The sequence below is a fragment of the Cyprinodon variegatus genome, unplaced genomic scaffold (assembly GCF_000732505.1).
Source record: "Cyprinodon variegatus isolate N-32 unplaced genomic scaffold, C_variegatus-1.0 Scaffold16, whole genome shotgun sequence".
Lineage (NCBI taxonomy): Eukaryota > Metazoa > Chordata > Actinopteri > Cyprinodontiformes > Cyprinodontidae > Cyprinodon > Cyprinodon variegatus.
The window spans coordinates 833,104-860,863 of record NW_015150469.1 but is presented as its reverse complement, the minus strand read 5'-3'; the positions used below and the strand labels follow the sequence as shown (position 1 = coordinate 860,863).

The window sequence follows — 27,760 nt, the reverse complement described above, 5'->3', positions numbered from 1 at the left end:
ATGTCTCTTACCTGAGAAATTCATATTTGCTCTTAGACTCTGCAAGAAAAAAGAACGGTTTTCTGTGAGAAAATCTACCTTGTTTTAGAAACATTCAAACATACAGCATAAAGGTTTTCGACGTCTGAGCCCTGCAAGTAGTTTATGGTCAGTGGATAAGAAGCACTGAATACCTCAATGTCAAATATGAATTAAACTGATTCTCCTCAGTATTTAGAATGCAAACATGGCTGTCCCAAACCTATCAGTATGTTCCTTAATGGGATCATCAAAGTCCCTCTAACTTTCTCTTACTTATAGGAACCTTTACCTATAGGAACCTTTTGTTGATATCACACATTGTAGTGGCCATATATAATTATTCTACTGCAGAGATGAGATTATAGAGACATCATCTGGACTCCTTTTACAACAGTACTGAATTATAAAAAAAAAAGATGACTATTAAAACGTTGAAGATAATTAGATTTATAAGGTATAATGAAAAAACTCTTATTTTAGCTTTTAAGATTTTGGGGTGATTGAAGGGAAACAAATTTTGAAATGAACCGGGAGCAAATAGGGAGTGTAAATCTGAGGTGAAGATGTTTGGCTGCTGCATTTTAAATAATCTGGTGGTGTGAACATTGAAGATTTGTCTAAATCTGTAACCTTCTCCCCTGGGAGGAGACCCCCAGGCAGACTGAGAGTTGCATGGTCTAGGACAGTGGTCTCCAACCCTGGTCCTCAAGATCTACTGTCCTACAGATTTTAGATGCATCCCTGCTTCAACACAGCTGAATCAAATGAATGGCTTGAAAAGGTAATCAATCATTTGATTCAGCTGTGTTGAAGCAGGGATGCATCTAAAATCTGTAGGACAGTAGATCTTGAGGACCAGGGTTGGAGACCACTGGTCTAGGAGAACCGAGCAGGAAAGAGAAATGGATGGACAGACATTCGCCGTCCAATAATAATCGGACCACCAACAGCCAAAGCCAATGAAGACATGAACGGAGCAGGAGCCCAAATCAACAACACTCTTGTTACAGGATGAACTCCTACCTCCTGAGCCATCATTGGGCCCTTTTAATAGCTCGTCCGGCTCAGTAAGTCCTTGACATTATTTTTTTAAGACTATGATTTCCAGTGGAATATTCATCTAATGCTGCTGAAAGTCAGGTTTTTGATTACCTGTGTTATCACCCTTAATCACCTCTCAATCTCATGAAGACATCAGTCGATGCGTTCATGTGGACATCGTTTCACTTCCACAATCTATCCACAGCTGGCCTGGTATAGCCTCTAAATATCCACCTAATTTTAGGTCATTAACGCCTTTTTGCTTACTGAAATGGAAAAGCAAATAACTAAAGAACTGTGTTACATGTGTGACTAAAACACAGCTTTAGTTCAAACACACAAAGTTCTTTTCTCTGCAAAAAAAATTAGGTCTTTTTTGAAAAGGAGTAACAAAGACATGCTTTGACAATAGGCATGTGTCATTGTATTACATTTATTGTGCATCATGTAAACCGCCACTGCAGATAATTTCAGACCTCTAGGTTTAATATTTCCAGAGATAGGAACTTTACTTCTGCACTGCAAAACAATTTAATCTAAATAAGTCATTTTTTCTTAAAATAAGTGCATTTTTTTCTTGAGGATTTAAGTGAGACACTTTGCCAATGGAACAAGACAATTTACACTTAAAATAAGAAAAAAAACAACTGCATTGTCTTATTTTAAATACTAATTCCATTGGCAAATCCTCTTATTTATCTGCTGTAATTAAGGGTAAATACTCTTAATTTAAGAAATTTTTACTCATTTTGAGATCATTTTTGCAGTGTGGAGTTCCAAATTGGACTTGCTTTTACACAACAATTATACCCCAAAAATCACACTGAAGCATTTTGTTGACCACAAAGCATTTTTGAAGCAATTTTTCCCCACATTTTTCTAAGTTTCCATCTTCTTATTTAACGACGTGCAATAATCCAGTCACTCTGTGTGTATATCCTGGATGCACTATCCAAATTAGCCATGCTTACCATTGTTTGAAACCCTATTTCATTGGCTACAAAGCCAAACAGGGAATGTGGTCTTTACCAATACAAGAAGAAGGCATAATAGAGCTACTCTTTTTGTCATTGGGTGACAGGCAAGGAGCGCTCGTGATACTTCTAGGAATGTCCCTGAGTCAAATCTTATCATACACAGATGTGGACACTTTTGTTTTGTAGGCAGAAAAGTGATGAAAACAAACATACCAAACATCACAGGCAAATGTTTAAGGAAGTAAGTCTTATTTGCAAGTTGCTAAGCATTAGCTATGACCAGCAAAATTTTCTGATGTCAAAAAACAGAAGATATGTGGACCTTTTCTTATCACAGAATATTTGTATTATGAAAATACTGGATTTCTTTTAATCTGTGGACCCTTATGGACAAATGGATTATAAACAATTGAAGATTGGATTCATGATATGGCTTCTGGACGCTTTTAAATGTATGTTGTCGCTGCTGTTTTTAATATTTATGCACTCTGGACTCAGTGGAGGAAGTGGCTGAGAGGAGGTTGCTGTCCAAGCTTACATCCATCATGGACAACACCTTCCACCCTCTGCACCAGACTGTAGAGGAGCTGAGCAGCTCCTTTAGTGAAAGACTTTTACACCCTGTTTGTAAAAAGGAGCGCTACCACATATCATTTATCCCTGCGCCAACCTGACTCTACAATGCAACACTACAACGGCAAAAAACTTGTGCAATGCATTATGTGCAATTACTATTTGATACCCTGTGCAATAACTTGTTTCTCTATATCTGACACCCAGTGCAATACTATATATATAAATATAAACATCCATCTGTATGAATACACCCCGTGTTTACATGGGTATCTATAATAACCCTGTAAGAGGATCCTACTATAAAAATAAAAAAAAATGTGGACACACTGTATATACTGTATATATCCCATGCACATTTTTCTTCCTTATGCACCTTCTTCTTCTCCTTTGACTATTTGAGCTGATGTAACAAGTACATTTCTCCACTGTGAGATCGATAAAGTCAATCAATTAATTAATCAATGAGATTATACATGTACTTACCTTGCTCCTCACAAATGTTTTATCCTGATGAAGGGCCTCTTCTGGCTTCAAAGTTCCTGACCATTCTGAAGATAATCCTATAACACCCGGGTTCATTGTAATGGGCACCTTTAACTGAGGCTCTACAACAACTAAGAAGTTAAAATTAGTTGATTTGAAATGTGATTTTAGATAGAAAATAATCTAAGAGTGCATTCTCTTTAAATAATCATTGTTAGAATATTACCGGGATCAACGGCTAACTCAAATGATTCGGGGGTTCTCTCTGGAAGCGGTGGGGCCGGTGATGGGGGGCTTCCTGTGAAAATGGAAACAGAGTGAAATGTATAATGAGTAATCAGATATTAATACTATTAAAAGATGCGATGGATTGACATTTTTTTACCTTGTAGTTCCCTTGTAGGTTCAGCAGCAGCAGAATTTGGTGGAAAGATAATTGACAACCTTTCACATGGATCCGAGAGCTCTGGCAAACAAAAACCAGTAGGAGTCATAAGATTTTTTTTTTCCTACTTACATAATTGATATGTACTAAAAGATTGGAGAATCTTTGAATATTTGGATAGGACTTAAAGTCTGATAGAAGCAGAATGCATCTTTTCCAAAGCGTTCCACACTAAGTAAAACTGACCTGCTTCCTCAGCCAGGACGAAGGACTCAGGGGTTCGTTCAGGTAAAGGCGGAGGTGACTCATCATCAGTTGGAACTTTGAACATAAAGAAAATAAACAAAAATGAAATACATACCATTGCAATGCAGAAAATATAGTCTTTGGTGCACAGAAATTTCCGCTTACCTGAAACCAGAGAGCTGGGTTCTATGGTCTGATTGTTCAAAAGCAAAGAGGGTGTGTTGAAGAGAGGGCTGCAAGTCCAGTTGGAGTTTTCTGCTGGGTCCAATAGAACCTCCTCGGATGAAGGGGAACTCATAGGAGTATCAAAGTAAGGGTCCTCCACCATCAGACACACAGCCTCAGGCACGACCGTTATAGTCGTAGAGTCTTCTACAGCGATGGTTTCCCTGTTTGGGACGCTCTCACTCACTGTGAATGCAGCATGGTTGTTATGGAGCAGTTTGGGAGAACCATTGGGTTCCTCCTGCAATCTCTGGGTAGCATTCAGAACCTCCCCTGTGTCATAGAAGGGGTTATACTGTTGCTGCCCCCACTGCGTGTCCTCATATCTAAAGACAGTTTGATCCTCTGAAGCCTCGGCCATAGACGAGAAGTAATCGTGTAAATAACCCCTCTCTTCTTCAAACAGGTCATGATGTTGTGGCGACAAATCAAGGTCCTCACTCTGATCGGAGAGATCGTATTCTGTCATCGCAGCGACGGCTGATTGGGCCATCGTCACCTGACCAGATCAAAATAAAGAAGAGTTACAACAGGATGTGACCTCTGGTGACCATGACCTTTAATTTAATCAGGGTGTTCACATGATTGATCATGTAAGTATTTATTTTTTCATGAGCACCCAGCACCTAGAAAGAAAAGCTGTAAAAGGCAACATGTGGTCCATATAAGGTTAATGTGATCCGTCAGTATTTGCAGGGGTGACCATCCTTAAACAAAACAAGTTACAGCTGTTTTGTCTCGATGAATGGACCAAATTACTTCTAATTATCGAGGCAGTTTATAGAAACATACTCGGATCACTAGACTGAAGTCTTATAATGTGAAAGTCAGCTCTGCCAAGTACTGAGGAAATGCATGGAAACGTCTTATTTTAAAAAGTAAAATAAAAATTTGCTAAATACAAGATTTATTTATTTTTTATCTTAAAACAGGAAAAGTGTTAATAATTGAAAGACAGTAAGATAAAAATCTTCTGTTTCTTTATACAAAGTGCATAAATATCTTGTTTCAAGCAGCAGGAAGTGCTGACTAAAAAGATTATTTTAATGACATTATTCATAGTACTGTGAACAATTGTCTAAGGGTATGAATATATGAACAGATTATGTAGCAGATCAAAATAAAAAAATAGGAGATTTTAGGACATTATTATTAACAGGTAGAGCTGGAATCCATCAATGCAGAACAATAAAAAAATTGCTTTATAGGTTGTGTTTAAGATATTTTCTTTTTAGAAGAGCTGGATCGGAACAATCAAGAAGGTTACAGCAATTAATTAATTATGAATCCATAATCACCCAACTCCGGAACACAGCGTTACAGATAGCAATCAGCATGTACAGATTATATCATGTAAAATAACAAGTCTGCTTTTTAAACAGACAAAATGCCAAACTTCCTTGTTGCAATGTTAAGAGAATGTGATGTATATAACGGTATGAAATGGAGAAAAATCCATTTAAATCCAACCACCTGCCACACTTTTAAACCATGCCCTCATAAGTAAAGAAAAAACAGACTGCAGAGATCAGATTGAGCAATACCACACTACCCTCACAGGTTTTAATCATGGGGCTGCTTCTGATTTTCCACTCATCATGCGACTGCATTCTATATTCATGATATACTGAAACCGCAAGAAAGCCTCCCACAGCTGCTTCTTTTCATCATTCTGATGTTTGTGCTTTCCATAACTTTTTGCATTCAGTAAAAGTTGCATGCAAAAAAATGATCTTTTGGTCTCAGATGTTATTAAACTCAACATGATGCGGCAGAACTCTTATGTCATAAACATTAACAACCTCATTCCACGCTTTAAAATCTGCTAGCAGACAACTTTGGACCTGCAGACTGAGAAGTCATGGAGTGACTTGTAAAGACAAGGAATAATTCACCCCTCTAGATTATATCCTATATGAGAGCGCAGAGATTGATGTATATTGATCTTTGGAATCATATCTCAAACTAAACTAATACTTGTGTCAAAAATTATGCACGTTTTCTTTAAAGGTTACGTAATATGCCTACACAACCAAAAACCATTTTATCACAACAAAATACTGATACTAGTAATAGCATTGCTGTTACTAGTATCAGTATTAATCCATAAAGGATGTTTACTCATAAATCTATCAACTAAGCAGCTACTACTAAAAAAACCTCAGCAGCTTTAACATTCATACTATATTCCTAGCTTTATTTGAGTCTTATCCATCTTGGAATTAAATTTTGTTTTATTTCTTATTTTGTTTACACTTTTTGAAATTATTTTCACACCTCGCTAGGAGATGCTAAGTGGCTAAGCCACAAAAGGCTATTTCCTTGTTTACCCCCTGCATCTCTATGCAGTACTGTATCTCTGCTGTTGTTGGAAATACACATGAAGGGCCATATTCACTAACGAACTAAGAAAAACAATTGATAAAAATCTGACAATAAGCAAACAGGATGTGGTAATCTTTTTTTTTTTTAAATGGTACGCAACCAGAGTGAGTTAATACAGAGCAAATTTAAAACCCTGCCATATAAGGTGACTATGCACCTTTAATAATTTTTATGTTGGTGATTAAAATTCACATCACCATACAGATACAACAGCAAGTTAAAGCCTGAATTGTTGTACACAGGAAATGTGAGATTTGTAGGCCAAGTATCCTTGTAAGTCAAGCCCCCCCCAAAAAAATTTTTTTTCAATGGTCCTTGTTGCTTCACGGTCTTCAGGCGACAATTATTCCTTTTGTTGTTCTCACGTTTTCCTTTCATTTACCTTTTATCATTGGTGATTATAAGATTGTAGAGTCAGCTTCTTTGATAAGGAACATTAATTGTTTACCCTCCACATGGAGGGCCACTGACTACTGGAATTCTTTTAATTCAGTACTGTAGCTTCTCTTTTACCTCATTTTTACCCTTTTGAAACCGTGCTGAGAACTGTCCGACCACGCCAACCGAGATAACTGTTGAGTGTAAATGGAGCACAACTTAACTGGACCATGCCAGACACAACCGAACCACGCTAAAACTAGAACTAGTTCAGCAGTATGGCTCGACACGGTTCAGTTGTGGCTCAGTTCTCTGGTAACAAAGAGGACATGAGCAGAACACGTCATATCCTATTTACAGTCAGCTGACTCATTTCGCAGGTTTTTCCCACGTGTGTTTTGCAATTCAAAGATCTCTTAACCTGTTCACAAGACAAACTTCTTTTCAGCTTATTAACAATAAATGGCATCAAAAGAGTATGGTGTGACCTGGGATGATGCCGAGACAGAGAAGGATGCCTTCTTCTCCTGACATTCCACAAACTACGAAATATCACTAATATAAACAAACATGAGCTCCTGAATTTTATGTGTACCGCAATTTTCGTTTGCATGATTCCCACCTTGAGAGCTGTAGTACCAATAGGCGGCGAGGAGCCGTGCTAGCGTGATGTGTAAATGGCTGTAAGAACCAAGCTTGGCATTGTTAATTGATCCAAGCTCGGTCCGTTTCGGCACGGATCTGTTTCAGAGGGGTAGTGTAAACGGGGCATTCGATCATGTAGGCCAGTGGTCTCAAACTCAAATGTCCTGCCTCTAGGAGTGGAGTTTGCGCCGCATTATTTAGGCTATAACATGATATTTCAGGATCAAAAATCTAAATTGTTGATTGATCTTCTGTAATATTCCCATTTTCTGATCAACCAAAATATGTTTTATTAGCTGCAACCCACATCCAGTAAACAACAGAGAATAGCACTTAAAATATGAACTAACAAAAGAATTTAGGTTTAATTTTGACCTTACTGACCAACACATTAAATATGAAGAGATAAACAGAAAACTTGATCAGTGGTTTACATTACATATCCGGCTCCTGCAGACAGATTTATTGTTTTTGTTGCTTACCTCTTCATGGTAGTTTTGTGTTTCCATCGTCTGCAAATACCTCCTAAACAGTTCCCTGATGGTTCTGTAGACGAGCAGATATTGTTCCTGAAAATAAAAAACAAAACTATTGTTGTTAGAACATGTTTCTTTGGTACAAACATAAATCAACAGAAGAATTTGAATGGAAATGATGCTATTTGTCTGAAAAGCAAGTCTACTTTTCGATTAATTACCTTTGTTTGAACCACAGAGGGCCTCTGGGTCCTCATGTCTTGAACTAAGTTATAGATGTTAAAGTCTGAGCTGATCGTCTATAAAAAAAGACCAATTTAAAATATACAAAATATTTCAAAAACTGAATTGCTGTCTAGTCAGAACAATAATATGCATATGCTGTTCAAATTCATTGTCTTACCTGATTCCTGAGGAGGTTCCATGTATAATCGATGACGCACAGGGCCCCTGTTCTTCCACAGCCAGCACTGTAACAACAAAACACCAAAATGCTTTGACCAGCTTATTTTCCCATAACCTGTTTTTGCTGCATCAATACTTCTAAGTAGAAATAATTTATTTATCACAGGAATCAAGGATGTTTTCCTTTTTGACTACTCTGAAAGAAAAGAAAACCACACCTTCTCCCCATTCTATGTGTTTACAGGTAAGGATATAAAAAATATCTGATTTAAAGCAGACACAGTAGCTACTCCTTCCAGCCGGTGAGTGGCGCACTTGTGCTCGCCCACTCTCATTACAGTCTTCAATTTAACTATTTGTCAACTCGTTACTAGGTCTGCCAATGCTAACAAACACTTAACTTATCTTTCAAGTCGGAAGTCAGCAAATGAACGTTCAATTCATTAAATCAGAAAATAATGTGAAGCCAAGAAGAAGTCCTTTCTCAGCTCTATTACAGCACTACTGGGATCCCGCAACACCTAAACTATGTGTCACATGACTTCAACCCATTATCCTTATTGGCGCAGAATCCTTTCATGACGATGTTGACGTTGTAACTAAATGTTTATATATTTTTGACCTGTCAAAATTTAGAAAACAATTATATATATACGACCATGTTTAGTACTTTTTTTTGCACCACTTTGGATGCTCTGTAGATACATTATTTTTGAAATATTAATCATTATGATGAAAATGTTGTCTTCAAGTGTACAAGAACACCCAATAGAATTAAGCCTTCATTCATTAAAGCTGAAATAGAAAAGTTGTTAGTAAATACGTTTGGTTTACAGATTTGTATTTATATAATAACTACATACTGTATGGAACAATAGCCGCTTTGGACACATAAAACCAATGCAGAAATGTTTGTTCATTATGCACATCAGCACCTCTACACAGCAGAAAACAGATTAGCCCAAAAACACTTTAAACCATCGAATAATTCAATTCAATTTTCCAATTCAGTTTATTTATATAGCTCCAATTCACAACATGTCATCTCAAGGCACTTAACAAAGACCATTCAACCAGACCATATTGTCAGAATGTTTGAAAGTTTTCTATCTAAGAAAAACCAGCTTATTGCATCAACTCAGTGACCGGACAGAAATCCCTAACACCAAGCATGCATGTGGCGACAGTGGAGAGGAAAACTCTTTTATGTGGCCCTTCTGCTAATAAATACCTAAAGTTTTTGGCTTCCTTAGGTGAAGATCAGTTTCTTACTGCATCTACCAAATAAAAAAGACCATGCACAAGGACAGTGGGCCACAAAAGCCATTAGCTAAAGAAGGTCTTCTTTTACAATGTGCTGCGTCAAAGCTTGTCGAATGCAAAGTTACATGGATTAAGAAAGTGTGACAAAAAAGTTTACACAAGTAAAAGGAATAATCCAGTTTTAACTGATTATGGGTGAAAAGTCCATTAATTGGCCCTGAATCAGGAAGCATCCAGGTCATGGTTTATAGCGGCTGGGGTTTTTTGTTCCAAAAAGAGTCCCAACCAAGTATCCCATGTAAATATATGGCGCTACGTGGATATAGTCGTTAGTGTATCTTATTTTTTTAGAAGTTGGTTCTCGAAAATAGTTTAAATTTCTGTTCGGTTGTCAATAGCTGTAATTCCCAATTGTCATGGTTTTGGTTTTGTCCAAGTTTTATTTTGAGTTTTCATTGGTGTTATTTTGATTCTTGTGCTCTTGTTATTTTTTATTGTATTTGAGTTCTTGGATATTTCCTGTTTGCCCTCCTGTGTCAGTCTCCTTTTCCCTAGCTCCCTTCCTGCTTGTGTTCACACCTTCTCCCAATCTGCTAATTAGCCCGGTCTTTGTTTCTCTCTCCCATATAATCTCCTCCTGTGCAGTCACTCTTTGCTGTTTGTCGTCATTACTTTGTCCCCTTCTTGCTGTGAGTATTCTTGGTTTTGAGCATTTTTGGATTTCTTGTGGATTTATATTTTTGGATCTTTGCTTCTGTTAAGCTTTTGTAATTTAAACCTTTAAGTAACCACCTCAAGGTTTGTGTCTGCATTTGTTTCCTGTCAAACCTCCACCCTCACTTTGACAACAATCAACAACCTGGACAGAATTAACCAGTTAAATTGTGGTTATGCTTTTAGTGATTGTATATAAAATGCAAGATTCACTTTTTTTAAATGTATTACTGACATAAATAAACCTGCTATGTGAATGCTCCCTGGCCTACTTTGTATGGTCATGCTAGCTTATTGATAAAATAGAAAAAGCCAAAAGCAGATACAGTTTAAAATTTAAAACTCTTAGGAAATTGACAAAAGCTCAGTTTCCAAAGTGATAAAATCTACAACAGCGGTCACCAATCTTTTCACAGTTGAGGGCTAATTCAGGGGCACTGAGTCACAGGAAGGGCTACCAATACTGACCTATGAATTGCAAGGGTCAATGTTCACCTAAACCTCATACATTATATACATATCTTTATAGTATCTTTAAATTTCTAATTTTCTTTTAGACATTTTCATTTTGAAATCTATAAATGCTTAAATGCCATATATGATTAATGATGAAATGTTCTATAATTGATTAAAAAAAGAAGAGCAGCAGGATACAATGAAATTTCAAATGTTGCTCACTGTTGAGTTGTTCTATTTTCAGAAGACTCTAAGGGCACTCCTTGTGGTCCTTGAGGGCCCCTTGGTGCCCGCGGGCACCATGTTGGTGACCCCTGATCTACAAAAATAACAGAAAAGCAAGACAATCTGGAAATGAACAGGACTGTTTTTTTTTTATCCTCAGTAAAAGAGATAGTCATTATTAATGGAGAGGTGAGCTAGAAAGAAATTGGTGTGGACTTGGGACCAAGAATGATGGCAGCCCAATATATTTGATGATGGAATAATACAGAACAAGACAAAAACATTCAGAGTGCTTAAATGAAAATGGAAGCATTTACAGAAAAGAATGAAATCCTACCATCAGAAGTATGAGGTAAAGTCACAAATATATGTCATGAAAGTAAGACAGTACATTTACTTCTTTACTGTATTTAAGTACTTTCTTTAAGTATCTTTACTTGAGTCATTTTTTGGGGGGTACCTATAAGTTTTGCTCCAGTACATTTCAAAGTCAAATATTTTTCTTTCTACTCAACTACATTTTAAGAAAGGTGCTAGTTACTTGTTCTTCAACTGTTGCTGTTTTGCTTTCTTGAAATGCAATTTCAACATACTACATGTATCATAGCCCTAGTTTTTAGGAAACAGCTGAGTGTAAAGTGAAATTTAGCCTTGTGACTAAAAGCCTCCAAAAACAACCTGTTGAGCTTACCTGTGGGAGAAATACCATATTAAGGAGCATCATTTTTTAAATCACATTTCCTGCAACAGAGTAGATGCAAAAAAAAAAAAAAAGAAAAACAACAAAACATATGATGAGGCAACTTAACAGTAAAAAAAAGGAATCTATGAAAGGATTCTCTGGGATATTCTAGCTTTTATTGCTTAATTTCAAAAATAAGAATTCCAACAAAGACAAAAAGACATGATTTCAGTCTTTCTACAAAAATAACTGCAGAGGTCACACCTTCATTTAGTGATTCTGTACATCGTACGGTACATCACCATATTTTACCATTGAATCTGCCCCTATAATGTCCTTGGAGTGTAATTCATGATGTGCATTACATTACGCATTAGTGCATTGTACACACAGGCTCCTAAACAGATCCCCACCCATTTGTCATAATTTGTAACTTTACATAATGACTGATAAAGATGATTGTTATAAAAACAATAGTGCAAGTAGTGGAAAAACACAGAGGAAAAACCGATCTGTGCTCTTTAAAGCGCAAAGGGCCATTGGTCTCCCTCCTACATACATTTCCTGTTGAAAACAAAAAGAGGAGGGGCAATACCACTATGGCCTGCTACACCAGGTCTTGTGCCCACAATTAGCGCACCACCACAAAGTGAGTCAAACCTCTTTCTGCATACCGTGAATTTTTCACCCACAAAGGTGCCAAAAAACTTGAGCTTTTGAATGTGATGCATTTTCTTGCATAAGCAACAACTTAAAACATACTTCTGATGCATTTACAAAAAGAATAGTTTAAGAAAAAGAAATGATCAAAGCACTCAAGGAGGATTTTAAAAATATATGTATAGTTAGAAAAGTGATTGAACAGATTGTGAGGATCTCTGTTTATTTCTGCCACCATAACTGTAAGTCAAAGTGAAGCTTGTTCACTACTTCCTCTATAAAGGTGGTTAAGATTATGGTCCGAAGTCAGTTTTTCTTAAAACATTTTCATATTTTCAACAACTTGAATTTTTGATTTTCGAGACTATTCAATTTTATTTTCTTAGGATTAAAAAATGTTCTATATATTTTTTTTCTGTTACCAAAATAGCCATGTATATAATTCTGACTTTAAAAACAAAAGGACACCTTTCCGTATCAGTTCATCCCAAAAGGTTCAATAGAAAGCAAGATGATAAAATGTATCTCCATAAAGCCTAAAATGTCCCCATGTGTCCTTCAGCAGGTGGCTGCTACTGTTTATAGTGCATGTCTGTACAACGTAAAAGAGACTTTACAAGCTAAAGCTTCACTAGATGTACAAGGATGAAACCTCTGCTATTGAAGAAAAACATAATGGACAAGGTAAAAAAGGTTTTCCAGTGAGACATTGGGTAAGTATGAAACTGAAAAACACACAACAGAGGGCATTGAGCAAATAAAGCAGAGTAAAGAACCATGTACCAACTAGGATAATTTGGTTGGAGGTTGCATTGTTTGGATATGCTTTAAAACAGCAGAGTCAGGCCACCTCACCAGAAGGGAATATTTAATGCTTTCTACTTTGTAAATTGGTCTTCAAGATCAAATGCTTTGGCTTGACATGAAACATGCAATAAATTCCCTACTTTCATGAGTGATGGTAATTGACTTGTATTAAGCATGCTTATTTTGAGGGATTGCATTTGAGTCAATGAGTCGATGAAATCAACTGGTTTTCCTTAGATAGAAAACTTTGAATCAATTCACTGTATGATCTGGTGAACTGTAAAGTGCCTTGAGATGACATGTGTTGTGAATTGGTGCTATTTAATAAACTGAATTGAAAAAGAGTTGAAATTGAATTAAGCATTGAGTTTAACAATCACTACGAAGGAGAGGGGTTTCATGACAATTTCTCAAGGTTAGAATCAACATTTTTGTCAGTGTAAAACATTATTGATGCCCAAAAGCCTGAAATGAAGAACACCTCAAAAAATCCAGATGTATAAAGCCGTCTGAACATATAAACAATCAATTCACATGATATAAATCAAAACTTCCCCTGAACATTTGTGTATGAGCCTCCTCCGCGTATTCTGCCCTCTATTCACCCATATAGATATATTTTTTTTTATAGATATTTTTTCCCTAAAATAAGTGCATTTGCTCTTGGATTGAGGAGGTAAAAGAGATATTTTGCCAATGGAACATGACAATTTACATTTAAAATAAGAAAACACAATTGCATTGTCTTATTTCACATGCTTTTTATTTAAATAACTGCTTTTAAGAGTAAAAATACTCATTCCACTGGCAAATCATATCATTTACCCACTCAAATTAAGAGTAAATACACTTAAAGAAATTTTAGCTTATTTCTCGATCGTTTTTGCAGTGATAGACTCCAAAACAAAGAGGACACATACAAACAAGTAGTGCAAAAAGTGGAAACAGTAACTTTAAGTGCAAATAGAAGTGAATGTGTTTGTTAGCTGAGTATTTGCATTGCATTCAAATGGTATGCAAAAATATAAGGCCTGAAGTGAAAAAACATCTAAATAACAAACAAATAACAAAGAAAAATGTTTATTTTTAAGCGGACAAATTGTTTCTATAGATTTTTCTGACCTGCAGTGGATGCAAATGGGGATGTCATCGTGTGGCTGATAACAGCGCATCTCATGGAGCATATCCAGAATGGGTGGGATGGTGTCTGGTACGCCATGATCAGGCCAGTTGACATAGTGCAGCTGTTTCAAAGTGCGGCTACACTGAAGAATGGAGTATTAAAATGTTTGTGTTTTGAAGGTACATATGAGTTAATCAAAAACTGACATTTTTTATCTGATGTCAAATTTGTTGTTTTGCAAACCTAACATAAAAAAAACAAACAAAAAACAATCAAATTTATAATTCTAGCATTCTAGGTGTCAGTCAAAACAAACACAGCTTCTTTATTGATAATGTAATTCGAAATATGCCAATAGTTACTTTCACTTGATGCTTACATTTCGATAAGTCAATCTTAACGTCCTTGTCAAATAGTCTCCTTTACCTTCCTCAGAATCCTTAAAAAAAGAAGAAAATAAAAACAATCTTAATGAGCACAAATCATTAAAAAAAGATCACACTTCAAAAGTTAAACAAAAAAGTAATTTCTGTTATGTTTATTTTAAGTTTATGTTTTTCAGTCACAGGTTCCACGTTGTGCTTTGTTTATCAGATGTGAATAACTGGAAAATTGGAATATATGCGTTTTAAAACGGTTGTAGGAAACTGTCTGTGCAGACAGTGTGACTCTCAGATGAAAATTACTCACACAGTGAACGGTAAAAGGCTCGCAGACAAACATATCCTCTTCGTCTTTCTGTGGCCAGTACACTTCACACTTTTTCTAAAACATACAAAAGAAAGCAAGCAAGAAAGAAAGGAAAAAAATAAAGATTTTCTGCAATTTTAATCCACAAAATAAAAGCAGACATGCTGCCATATTTGCTCTGAGAAATCACTCTTACCTTTCCCATTTCAAATTCTCGACAGGACATTACAATAACCTGAACAATTAAGTGGAACAACAGCACTTTAACAAATTTGTAAAAAACAACAACATTTTGACCAATTGGCAAGTGACTATTGACCAACCTTTACGTTATATTCCCAAATCATCCTTAAAAAGTCCACCACTGTGTGTGGAAGGGGGCCCTGAGTGGCAATATAGGCCCTGGACCCTGAAACTCCCTGTGAGCAAAACACAGGAGTGAAAAGATGTTTTTAGTTTTACTAGATATAATTATGCTGATTATTATATTGGAATAAAAAAAAAAGGGGTTATATTTACCTTGATAAAACTGGCATTGATGTAGTCGCTGTCTTTTTTGGATGTGGTGAGAGTAAGCTTTACTCTGGTATGGTCAACTGAAAAAGAAGGATATGTGGTTAGCTTCCAATAATGTTAAATACCATAAATTGCATCCATTATTCATGATCCTGTCAAAGAACACAATAGGAAATAAATTAGTCCCAGTAGAGAGGTGAAAAGATATTAAAATACACAACTAAATGTAATTTAACTTGTAGCATCCATGAAAGTAGTCCAACATTTTTTTTGCGTGTTTGCAACCCTGCCAGACTTAAGTTTCTGCTAAACCCTCAGCCAGGTTTAGTTGAAAAGACACCTTCCTTTTTAACAGTGTACAGCTACAATGATGAAGTAGAGAATGAAAAGATGTCTACATGCAGACACCTCCTGAGGTCTAGATGTGGTTTGAAAGTAGCTGGGGTCGAACACATCAGCTAACCAAGCCTGAATTTTAACGTCTTTGCTTAGGCAAAATTTGGACAGCATGCACCTGAAAAACAACACATTTTAATGGTTTAATGTTGATTGAATTAAATGAAAGTAGATCTTGATGATTAATGGTAATTCAAGGTAATACATACTAAGAAAGGAATTGAGATACTGAATGTGAACAGATGTCTGGTGTTTGATAGAAAGAGAAAAACAGCTAATCATTGTTAGACATCAAGAGAGGAAGTGATTTTATAGATAAACAGTGACAGTTTTCCTCTTTTTATTGTTTAATTTAAAATGTATTACGTTTGAATTGGCCTACAGAGAGCATAAGTGTTTAGTTTAAGTGGTGAAGTGTGTTTATCAGTGGATGCTCAAACCAACCAGTGCAATCTAACTGACAAAGCTTGGAAAAATACTTCATTTTTTTCATATGGAAATGCTTCAGACCATTAAAGTAATTCTAAAATAAAAAGAAAATAAACTTTTTTTAAAATAAAAGGCCTAATTCATTTCATAATCAGTAATTAATTAAACTATTAAGGCAAAAACATATTTCAAATATATACATTACATGCACCAGTTCTTGGATTTTGTTATTAACAAAATGTTTTATAAACCTGACTTTGATTTTCAACTGCATGGTGGCCCATTTGATTTATTTATCCTTTTAAATTAAACCTTTATTTGAAAACTTGTTTATTACACTGCTCAAAAAAATAAAGGGAACACATAAATAACAATTTATAGATCTAAATTAATGAAATATTCTCTTTAAATACTTTGTACTGAACAAAGTAACCCAAAGGAACTCGGCAACGGGAGATACCGAGAAATGCAGCAAACCTTCTTGCCACAGATCGCATTGATGTGCCATCCTGGATGAGCTGCACTACTTGAGCCATTTAGTGGGTTCCACAGTTGGTCTCATGCTACCACGAGTCTGAACGCACCACCAACATTCAATATCCATTCAACACCAACATCCAAAACATCAGCAAGAAACTAAAGCATAGGTACTAAGAAGTAGTCTGTGGTCCCTGCCTGCAGAATCAGTCCTTTAATGAGTGTTTCTTGCTAATTGCCAAACATTTCCAACTGTTGTCTATTCAATTTGCCAAAAGCATATGGAAAATATTTTAAATCAGTGTTGCTTCCTAAGTGGACAGTTTGCTTTCACAGAAGTTTGATTTGGTTGAACTTATTTTGTGTTATTCACAATGTTCCCTTTATTTTTTTAAGCTGTTTTTATTAACCTAGTTTATATAACACTCAGTAGTTTTTCCCCCCAGGAATTTATATGCCGGAACTTTTATTCACTTTATGAGTGAGGTTGGGTTAACTTAAGTCCCAGCAACTATTAGCAATGATACTCTGACAGAGGCTGGACTTAAAAGTGGAAACGTGTAGCTGTAAACAATGTTTAAGGAATTTTGCAGATGCGGAAGAGGACAGCAGTTTATATTTTCACTGTATTTGACATATAAGACTAACTCCAAGTCAGAGGAAATATCTACAATTTATTGGGGCCTTGCAAAAACTCAGATATTGTAAGAATATTAGGATAAAATAATGAAAGTCAAGATGAGAACATATTGTTTTCATCAAAATGCTTTATGTTGTGTTCTACTTGCACCCGTTAGTTCCTCTTTCTCTTCTTCCTCATTTGTCTGCACTGAATTTGTCTGAACTTCCAGTTTTCCTCTCTCCCTCTCTCCAGTGTGAAACAAGAATGGAGATTTATATCATCACCTAACCCTCACATTTAATATTTGAGGTATAGCTCATTTTTAGGAACCTCATTACAATATATTTTGGTTAGTTAACATATTAGTAAATAATCTATAAGTTAGGCAAATCTTTTATATTGTAGTAATACATTTTATCTTAGTATTTGTTTGACCACCTTAACTATGCAGTTTTGCATTTTGGTATGAACGTTATACTGATGTTTTTGGAGTGCTTTAGTCGTGTTTTTAAAGCCTACATATACCCAACTACAGTTTTCACTTGCATTGAGCCAGACTTACAGGGAACGATGTCCTTGTATCGGTTCTTCTTGATGTTTTCTTGTTTCTCTGCTGTCTTGGTGCTGTAGGTCTTGTCGGTGCGGTACTTGATTGACTGGTTTTTCAGCCTCTGGAAAACAAAATTTTTCTTTTTTTACCACATGCTTCTAAACTTCAATATCTACATTTCTTGTGGCAATATAAATGTAGCTAGACTTTTCATTATTTATAGATTTTGACAAAAAAACAAACAAAAAAACATCATAAATCAAAGAAATACTACCAACAGTTATTTGCTCTGCTTTTACTTCTTTGTCTTACAGTACCTATTTTTACCTACAGTATGTTGGTTTAGATGAAAACAGATAATGAAAAAATACAATTTTAGCAGGAAACATACTTTAAATCCAAACAATGTTATTTTATGTATCTATGTAATATAGTTGCATATTTCTATTTACTAAATCTTTTAGATGTTGAAAAAAAAAAAAAAACAGGTTCAGGGTCAAGTTTCTTTGTTTTCAAGTTTTTTCTGGTCAAATAGGTCTCTATAAGTCTTAACATTTTAAATCTATTCTGAATAAAATATTTCAAATTCAACCGAGAGGTTTAAGGTTTATCCTATCCATACATTTTCTTCCATTTTAAGTCAATGTCAATGTCAAATTTATTTATATAGCACTTAAGGTATAAAACTGCACCAAAGTGCTTTACAGGAAAGACAACAACACCAATTAAAAAAACAGAATGTGAAACACTGCTTCAATTAAAAGCCGAAGAATAAAAATAAGTTTTAAGAAGCGATTTAAAATGATCCAGGCTGTGGGCAGATTTAATTTGAAGAGGTAAATGGTTCCACAGAATTGGAGCAACAACAGATAAGGCCCGATCTCCTTTCCTCTTAAGTCGAGTCAGACGTCAAGTGTCAAACTGGCTCCAAAGTGATGCATGCCTGGGGGCTGTAATCAAAATGCACCAAAGTTTTTTTTTTTCTTTTTTAATGAAGGAAACACTGACATGGGAATAAATAGTTTAACAAGATAACTTATTTTAGAAGCCACTAAGTTTTTTTTGTAGTTCAGGAACTGGTGTGACATACCTTTGCATGTGGCTAAGCAACAACCATTTTGAAATATGTTTCAAACTGCCATTTCTTGCTGTGGCGCTTTAAAAGATAGCACTCTAAATTGCTTGGGGAGGGAAACCCTAGAAAACCTCAGTTCTAACAAATAATTTACACAATCTGCTTTGAATCTTTTAGATTGACTCCTCCGTCATGTGCTTAGATTGGCCTGGCTGTTGCAGGACAGCAGTGCAGAGATGTCTTAAATAATCAGACGTCTTTAATCACTCAATCATCACCTAACATCCTCTCCTCATAAATGATCTTTCTTGCTGGTATTTCTGACATTTCATTATGAATATGAACATACTTATATATTCTGTTTAGACATCATTGTATAACTTTTAAATAATGATGGAATTTTCTACCTAATTTCATTTTTTAAAACTATTTTTAGTCTTCCACATCAGCAAACTGTCATTCCTTAAAAACTATTGTCATCATTTGTAGGACATGACTATACTTATGATTGTAGCTGTATTTATTGTCACATCATCTAGAATGATGAAATATAAATAACAAGCTGTCATGTTACATGTGATGTGTTATCAGAACATTAGTGTTGTTGTTTTTTTTTAACCTGGTTGTTAAAGTGTTAGAGGATTATGCCTTTGTAAATATTTAGTCATCAGGGTCATGGCAACCACAAAACAAGCTAAAATTGGAAGGCAACAGGACTTTTGCTCAGTTTTTTTTTTTTTCTGAAGACAGGACTTGCACACCTCTGTTCTCTCTGCACCACCTGGGTATGGGGTTGGGCCTTTGGGTTTGGTCGTGGCTTTGCTGGGGTTTTTGGCCCTCTTTGCGGGAGGCAGGTCTGCCTTGCTGGTTGCCCTGACCCTGCATGCGGCCTATACCTGCAGTTGGTTTGGTTGGATGCTGGGGGTTAGAGACTGACATTTTTTCGGGAATCCCACGGGTCACGGGATTCCCGTGGGATTCCCGTGGGATGGGAGTCAGTATTAGTAACGATCACGTGATTGGGACGGTACAGGATTAAACATTAACGGGAGCAGACGGGAGCAGGAGCAAACCAATAGTAACTAAAAAAAACTAGGATTGATGCCAAAAAATAAAATAAAATAGAAAGAAAAAAAATCCAGTACTGGCGCCGCCATTTTGTAGTTTTTTTCCTTGAAGCCTACACTATAATGCGAGTAAAAAAACTACACGACCCAAAAACCAACAGTGCTTCTACTCTGAGTTTTTCACCTGCGCTCAAAAACAAGAATGGGAGTGGAGCAGGAGCGGGAGTCATTCTGAATGGGAGCGGGATGGGAGTGGGAGTAATTTCACCAGGAGTGGGACGGGACAGGATTTAGATTTCTACTCTGGCCCGGGATCGGGACGAGACACAATTTTTTTCTGTGGGAGTGGGACGGGACAGGAGTGAAAATCCACTCCCGTGTCAGACTCTACTGGGGGTGTCTGGCACCTGGGCTCTTGTGTCTATATGTCAGTATAGGTGCAAAGATGGAATTGTGTGAATGTCAGGTTGGGTGATTTCCCCCCTACTGAACATCCTAAAACCCAAGTATGAGCAGGGCCTGCCTACTCCCCATTTTATGCTCCTTGCCAGTAACAGGTTCCTGTGTCTGCTGGCACGCTGGCAGTTCAATAGGTGTGGGTTGGGGTACTTCAGTGGCCGCTTTCTTATTCCTGGTGGCTGCTGGGCTTGGGCTTCCTGGCCCTGTAGGGTCCGCGCTGGGCGGTGGTGTGCCTGCAGACCTTAAAGTCTGGGGCTGTCCACACCTGCTATTAAGCATACTTAATAGCAGCTCATTCATGCATAACAGGAGTTTGGTTCCAGGAGTTCACAGATACTAAGCTGCAGCTACAGATGCAGTAGCAGGCATTCAAAATGGCCCTTCCCAGTCAAACGCCAGTCGAATGGCAGCCCACTCCCCTGCACTTCCCAGCAATATCCCCTCCATGAACCCAACATATTTTTTTACTGACTCCACCCTTTCACTGAATTACAGTCTGACCAGGAGATGATGCTTCTCTTTAGATCTTAATGTCAACAAATCATGACAGAAAAGATATTTTAGTACAAAGATTGATGTTTAAAAAAGAAATCTTAGGGGACTGGCCCAGGACCAGCTTAGGAAAGTGGAATTTTGAATGGCTACTACTGTATATACCACCCTGAACAATATGGTGTAACTACCATAGGTTTTGACTTTGACACACTTGGATATCTGAAGGATCCCCGCTGCTCTTGAACCTGTTTTAAATGTTTTAATGTTGTCTGTTGTGCAGTCTCTGTTATGCTATAATGCACTCTGTTCTGTGTTCTCTCATCTCAGGTATTAAATGAGACTTATAGGAGTTACTTTATATCTTTTGTATTGTCTCTTTTTGTTGTTTTGTTCTATTCTCTCTCTTTCATGCATTCGTTTTTTTATCTCCCTCTATCTCCCCTTAGTTCATATCCCCTCTTTCTTTCTCACCTCCCTTTGTGTCCACATCAGTTGTATTTAGTCCCTAAATAATTTTCAATAAAGTTTAATATACAAGTATCAAGCACAACTGCATGGCAATAGTCATAATGGTCTGCTTGTAAAAGAAAAGCTGTTGGGCTATCAGCTAGATCTGGGACATTAATTCCCAGAGCAATATAAGAAAAATAGGACACACAAAATTTCTTTGTCCATGTCAAATGTCAAAATACACATATTTACCAATATTGCAAAACTCAAACTGGTCTAGCTTAATTTTAAATGCCAGATTAAAACATTAGTCAATCTCATGCTTCACTATCTAGATGCTCTCTGTGTCTGTTTCACTCACCTCGATATGCTAAATCCTTGATGTAGCTGCCAAGGCAAGATATTTCCAGCTATTTTTGGATTAATTAAGGTCAACATCACTTGACTGTCAGGGAGAATAGACCTTATGTAGAGCATGGTATTAGATTCTACGATAGATAGACAACCAATATGTATCCTAAAGGTGTCTATCGTGAATGCTCTACAGAGTGTGACTGGACTTGATTTTTTACAAAATATGCTTCATTTCTTCACTTAAGAATCCATACCTAACCTTAAAATAATTAATTATGAGTAAAGCACTTGTACTAAAATGTTTCTTCTAGGTCAAAGGTGGGTGTCATTGTTTTTAGACTAATATTTATAAGGGAAGTCACACCAACATGCTGGCTTGTATTTATTTAGGGTGTAGTTATATTTTATGTTAAACGTAACTCTTTAACTCACTGGAATAGAAGCTTTAAGAAAATGGTTTCAAAAATCACCACTGTAGATGGGCCAGAAATCTAAAAGCTGTTTGTCTAATAACAGAAACAGTATTTAAAGAGGAGCGAGTGGACTGGTAAGTGCGCAAACATAAAGGGAGTGAGAGAAACAAAGCTGGCTGAGAGAGAAAAAATGCAAATGCACCACGATAACACTGAAGATACTATTCAAAATACCTTTCCTGTATTGAATCCCATCTGTTTCATGTTTAACTGACATGTATATTCAGATGATTTAATAGGCTAGCAAACAAACAGTAAATTATTCTTTCCTGTTTCTGTTCTAGGTCTTTGCCACTTTGCCTAACATGCAACTAAATGCTTTCAGATGTCTAAACATGGTCAAGACCGCTAGCTCAAATCTGAACTTCGCGTCAGAATAAGCAAGAATGGACATTTTATGTGACTTTGAAGGTGACGTCTTTGCAGGTGGCAGACAGGTTGTTCTGACTATTTTAAGAACCTTACATCTACTAAAATGTATCGTGCAACAATCTCTCAGGATTGCACAGAATAATCTAAAAAACTAATAATTTTAAGTGAACATCAGTTATCTGAATCAAAATGTCTTGTTCTCGTCAGAGGAGAGCGGGCATTTGTTCAAGATCACCTCATGGTAAAAATAGCCTAAATGACTATTTGTTAGAACTATGATACACAGAAAAGGAATTTTTGAATGCTGAGTATGTTGAGCTTCGAGACACATAGGATACAGGCATGGAAGGCCACTTTTAGTAACAATCTTGTCAGCTAGAAACAGGAAACTGAAGCTATAATTTGCAGAGACTCACCCAAACTAGACCGTGACAGATTGGAAAAATGGTGTCAGGTCTGCTGATAGATTTTAAGAAGAAACAGTAAGATCGGAGTGTCAGAATTTAGCATAAACCATTAAAATAGTGGGGTTATTCTGCCCTGATAAAATAATTCAGACCATAGCATTGATTTAGTGGCGTGGGGGATGGTTTTGTGACAGTACTTGGGCTATTTAGTTTCGCAAGAGCATCACTCAACTGCCACGATCTTCCTTAATATTGTTGCTGAACATGTTCACCTCTTAATGTAAGCATAATTTGATGGATACTTCCAGATAAATTATTCATTAAACTGGTTCTGTAAACATAATGGTGAGTTCAGCCTACTAAAATGGCTTCCATTGTCCCTAGATCTTAACCCAAAAAGAACATTTGAAGTTTAAAAGAACAATATTTGGATCATAGATGTTCAATATAAATTTAAATCGTTAATGTCTATTTCCAACCTCTTGTTCAATTCATGTTAAGAAGGATAAAGGCCTTCCCAAAGGTGAAGAAATGCGCAGCATGGTACTGGCAAGGCTAATGTATGCTTACTGGCTAATTCCTTACTTCTTAATATCTACACCTATTAAGACCCAGGCAGAAAGCCTTTACTGCTATAATTCCAACTCTATAACTTGAATAAAATTCATTTTTACACTGTTATTGCCATTCCCCATCCTTAATATAAACAGGTTGACAACACATTTACAAATAAACCAATATTTGAAGCTGACCAGAAAATAAAATAGAACAAAACGAATGAAGCCCAAAGTATACGGGTGGAGAAATCAAATAAGCTTTTATATGATGTAACTGAGATGAAATGTGTGCCTTAATGCCAGCAAAGGATTTTAAATCGAATGACACTTTAGATTAAGGCGCATCCATGCTGACAGGACTCTCTGAGACACTGCTCCTTTTGTTCAGAGGCCTGTGCACTCAGTTCCAGAGTCTGTTGAAAGACTTGCAGGCAGTGCATGTCTCAAACAACACAGAGTCTTTTTTGTCCTTTAGGGAAGTGATGCAACAAGGCGTCCTGTTGGAGAGGATTATTGTGACAGCAGAGGGGGCAGCATGTGAAACAAACAGTGCTGTCCTGGGGCTGTATCAGTCAGCACTGCAGCTTGCCACACATGATGTCAAACACGAGGTCCAACACCTTTAAAAATTAGATCTGTGTGTGAAACCATAGGTGTGAGGGGTTACGGTATTTATTAACAGTGTCAAACCCAATCCAATTCACTCATGTTTCGTTGGTGGAGAAAGAGGAAGCATTAAAGCGCAAATAAAACAGTTGCTACATTTTTTGCTGAATATCACTAATTAGAAACTAGAAACACAGTAAGCTTTTCTTTAGTTTAAGATCTTGTCTGTTCATTCAGTAAAAGCTACATGGTTCCATCTGAAAGGTCAAAGATTAAACTGAGAAGTTCATTGAGGAATTATGTTTAAAAAACAGAACATTAACACATGACCTTTTACAGCTGACTCACCGCAAACTCCCCAGCGATGCCATTTGGTGCCCCCTCTTCAGCATTCTCCTGACTCTCCAGCTGGGCCAGGATGCTCCTCAGAATCAGGGCCTGCTGCTCCATGATTGGCTGTACACTGTGAGGGATAAGGATTCCCTCTCAGGCATGTCAGATCACAAAGGTCCCTGTCCACAGATCATGAGGCTGTCTGCTGTATCCTGCAGTGGCACCTCAGTGCACTTCTCTATTGCGACTTGTTAATCAAGGAACTGCTGTGACGGAACATATGAACTGTCACAGAGGAAGCAAAAGTCAGCTTACACGTTCTGTGGTCAGATTAAGCAGACTGACGCGCCCCCTGGTTGTCTCTTACTGGGTCCTAAAGTCACCCGGCTGATTAGTTTCTATTAACATAAGACTAGGAGTGAAACACTAAGAAAAATAAAGCATGTGTGCTTTTAAGCAGGTCCAAACAGCTCAACCTCTAAAAGTCCAAGTGCAGTGGATGTGGTACAGCCTGTTGGACAACATTCAGGACACAGCCCAGAAGTGGAAGAGAGACGTAGACAGAAAACAGAAAGTGGTTAAAGGAAGACTGAGAATCCTGAAAGTCTATGAGGTTTTCAAAAACTTCTTCATTTACATGTTTTATTTCTCTTCCTTGTAAACTTCACGTTCACTTATTGGAATCTGCCCTTTTCCAAAGCAGTTTTTTTTTAAGCAGGCAGAGGAACTTTCTGCCATGTTGTGTCAGACTCCTTTCTAAATGGTCCAAGAACATTTAGAAAGTAAACACTGAAGGACGTTTATTGCCCACTTGTGAAGATCAATTATCCCTCATCTAACTATTTTAACATTCAGTTTTTTTTTTGTTGTTTTGTTTTTTTTGTCAAAGGTGAATTAAGACATTCCAACAATACTTTGCTCTGATCAACAGGTGTAATGCATTTGGTTAGTAGGATAGTGACATCTAGTGGCTGTGGGATACACTTACAAAATCTGAATTGGGTTAGTTCAAGCTAAGCACATCCTTTGAAATATTAACCGGTGTAACAAGGTTTAGCAACAGTAAGTGAAATATTAGTACTGAAAAGGTTTTTACACTATTTAGAATGTTTTACCTTTTGTCATTCTCCAATTGTTAATTTGGTTTGTTTTATTTGGATTAATGAAAAAGACAAAAGTTGTGAAGTTGTGAAGTGAAAGAAAAGGCACATGTGTTTGAATTTTTTGGGAGATTAATATCAGACTAAAGTGGCACGCTTTTCTTTTCAGCCAATTCAACCAATTGGTTATTATTAGAATTTTTTTTACTTGTCAGGTTCAGGTCCCAAGAACTTCAAGTCTCCGCTAAGTGTGGAGCCCATTCCCCCTGTTCTGCCCCCCTCTGCTGGCTGGCGCTTTGGCTCGGTGTTGCTTGGTGCCTGGGGGTCTCTTCTTCGGCTCTTTATAACCACTATTGAGCATTTTTCTTTTGGATAAACTTTACATGCACAAGTGCACTCTTACAAACAACTACAGGTGCTTGGCTCCAGGTACTTAGAGATTCACTTCCATACAGAAAGCCCATATTATTATCATCAGCTACCACAGTATACATGTCAGATTTAATAAAACTACTTATACCAGGGGTCACCAACCTTTTTAAGACTGAGGGCTACTTAGTTATAGGACGGGCTACCAATACTTAACTATAAACTGGAAGAGTCAGCATTCACCTAAACTTTATAGATAATAAACATATTTCTATTGATTATTTTCATTTCTAATTTTCTTTTAGATAATTGAAATCTCTATGAATGCTTTAATGTCCTAAATTATTGATATGATGAAATGCTCTATAAATGATAAAAAATAAGAGCAACAGCATAAAATAAAATTTCAAACTTAGTCCACTGGTGAGTTGTTCTGTTTTAAGAAAATGCTGAGGGCACCCCATGTGGTCCTTGAGGGCCCCTCGGTGCACGCTTGCACCACGTTGGTGACCCCTGACTTATACTTTAGCGATAGTATCAAGGTATTACTTTATTGTATCTCTTATACTATATCCTTTGGTTGTACTGTTCTTTTTTTTACATCTCGGTTTGCAGGTGATATAGCAGACAGAGGACGTTTTATCATTGTCTCCCTTTTATCTCCTCTTTCTTTCAGCTTCTCTTTACATTGCAGTGTCCATATAATCTGTAAAACTCCCTGCATGAATTATAATAAAGCAATTTATATATATAAATCAAGCTGAACACTATGGCGATAGCCGTACTGCTCCACTTGTGAAAGCAAAATCTGTTGGGCTCTTTTTGGCATCAAGAAAATTATTCTTATTGCCACATTGCCAGATGGGACACTGTTAAAAAAAAAAAAAAAAAAAAAAAAAAAAAGGAGGACTAACTTACTTCCCTTGTGAAGAACAAGAATACCTCTTTATAGTTTGGCCCAAGCTGTGTAAGAGAAAGATGAAAAACAGGGCGCTATCTTCATACCACACGTTTCAATGTTTTATTTCTAAAACAATTGAAAATAATGTACAATTTTCCTACCATCTCATAATTTAGCATTACTTTGTATCGGTTTATAAGATACCAATACATTGAAGTTTGTTGTTGCAACAGAGCAAAATACAAAGCCTTCAAGAGCTATGATTCTCTCTGCGGGAATTTGCTTGTGGTCATTGCTGTTCTTCACTCTCTCATGGTATTGCTGCTTCTCACTCAGGTTGGGATGCATTTATTCAGACACACTTGCATCAAGGTCCCATTTCTGCAGTTCATTCACTTAAAGGAGCGAGAAGGAAGAAAGGTAATGGTGCATTTTTTGTGTGTGATGTTCCAATTTAAAAAAACTATGTGTCATCGGTTATCTCAACTCTCCATGTATATTGTGCCACCATTATCATTTTCTCTTCTCATTCTACAATAGATCTGCAGCTCTGTCTATTTCAATTGTATAATGTAACCCATTCGGCTATCAATCTAGAAGCCAGAGTCTTTGTCATTATGCTACAGTGATTTTTTTCCAAAGACATCAGCTCAAAAGAATAACATTAAAAGGACAAAGAACAAGCCTCCTTAGAGGAGACTTAAACATTCATAAATATATTTAAACAAATATGTACAGACACTGATTGTGAAAGAACTCCTGTTTAGATGGGAGAGATGCATCACAGGTTGTAAACTTCAGATGTGAGAGAAAACAAAAATCCAGAAAAACACATTGTATGATAAAAAAATATACTGATTTAAAATTGAAACAATAAAAAAAAAAAAAA

The 27,760-nt window shown here is 36.6% G+C and overlaps 1 protein-coding gene across 2 annotated transcripts in view; it reads right to left on the bottom strand.

The window, feature by feature from the left end:
* Positions 1–24,983, bottom strand: part of LOC107091984 (tyrosine-protein phosphatase non-receptor type 12-like) — a 29,579-nt gene extending 4,596 nt beyond the window's left edge. Inside the window, exons 1-17 of one of the 2 annotated variants that reach the window (XM_015386250.1) lie at positions 24,517–24,983; positions 17,866–17,974; positions 15,383–15,459; positions 15,187–15,282; positions 15,060–15,098; positions 14,864–14,938; positions 14,553–14,612; positions 14,173–14,315; positions 8,242–8,308; positions 8,060–8,137; positions 7,845–7,931; positions 3,895–4,453; positions 3,730–3,804; positions 3,484–3,564; positions 3,325–3,396; positions 3,099–3,229; positions 12–39 (exon numbers count right to left, since the gene is read on the bottom strand). In XM_015386250.1, the coding sequence (XP_015241736.1) occupies positions 12–39; positions 3,099–3,229; positions 3,325–3,396; positions 3,484–3,564; positions 3,730–3,804; positions 3,895–4,453; positions 7,845–7,931; positions 8,060–8,137; positions 8,242–8,308; positions 14,173–14,315; positions 14,553–14,612; positions 14,864–14,938; positions 15,060–15,098; positions 15,187–15,282; positions 15,383–15,459; positions 17,866–17,974; positions 24,517–24,618 (1,879 nt within the window). In that variant the 5' untranslated portion in view covers positions 24,619–24,983. The remainder of the gene's footprint in view (positions 1–11; positions 40–3,098; positions 3,230–3,324; positions 3,397–3,483; positions 3,565–3,729; positions 3,805–3,894; positions 4,454–7,844; positions 7,932–8,059; positions 8,138–8,241; positions 8,309–14,172; positions 14,316–14,552; positions 14,613–14,863; positions 14,939–15,059; positions 15,099–15,186; positions 15,283–15,382; positions 15,460–17,865; positions 17,975–24,516) is intronic. The other variant, XM_015386258.1, reaches the window with a different exon arrangement.
* Positions 24,984–27,760: the final 2,777 nt, after the last annotated feature.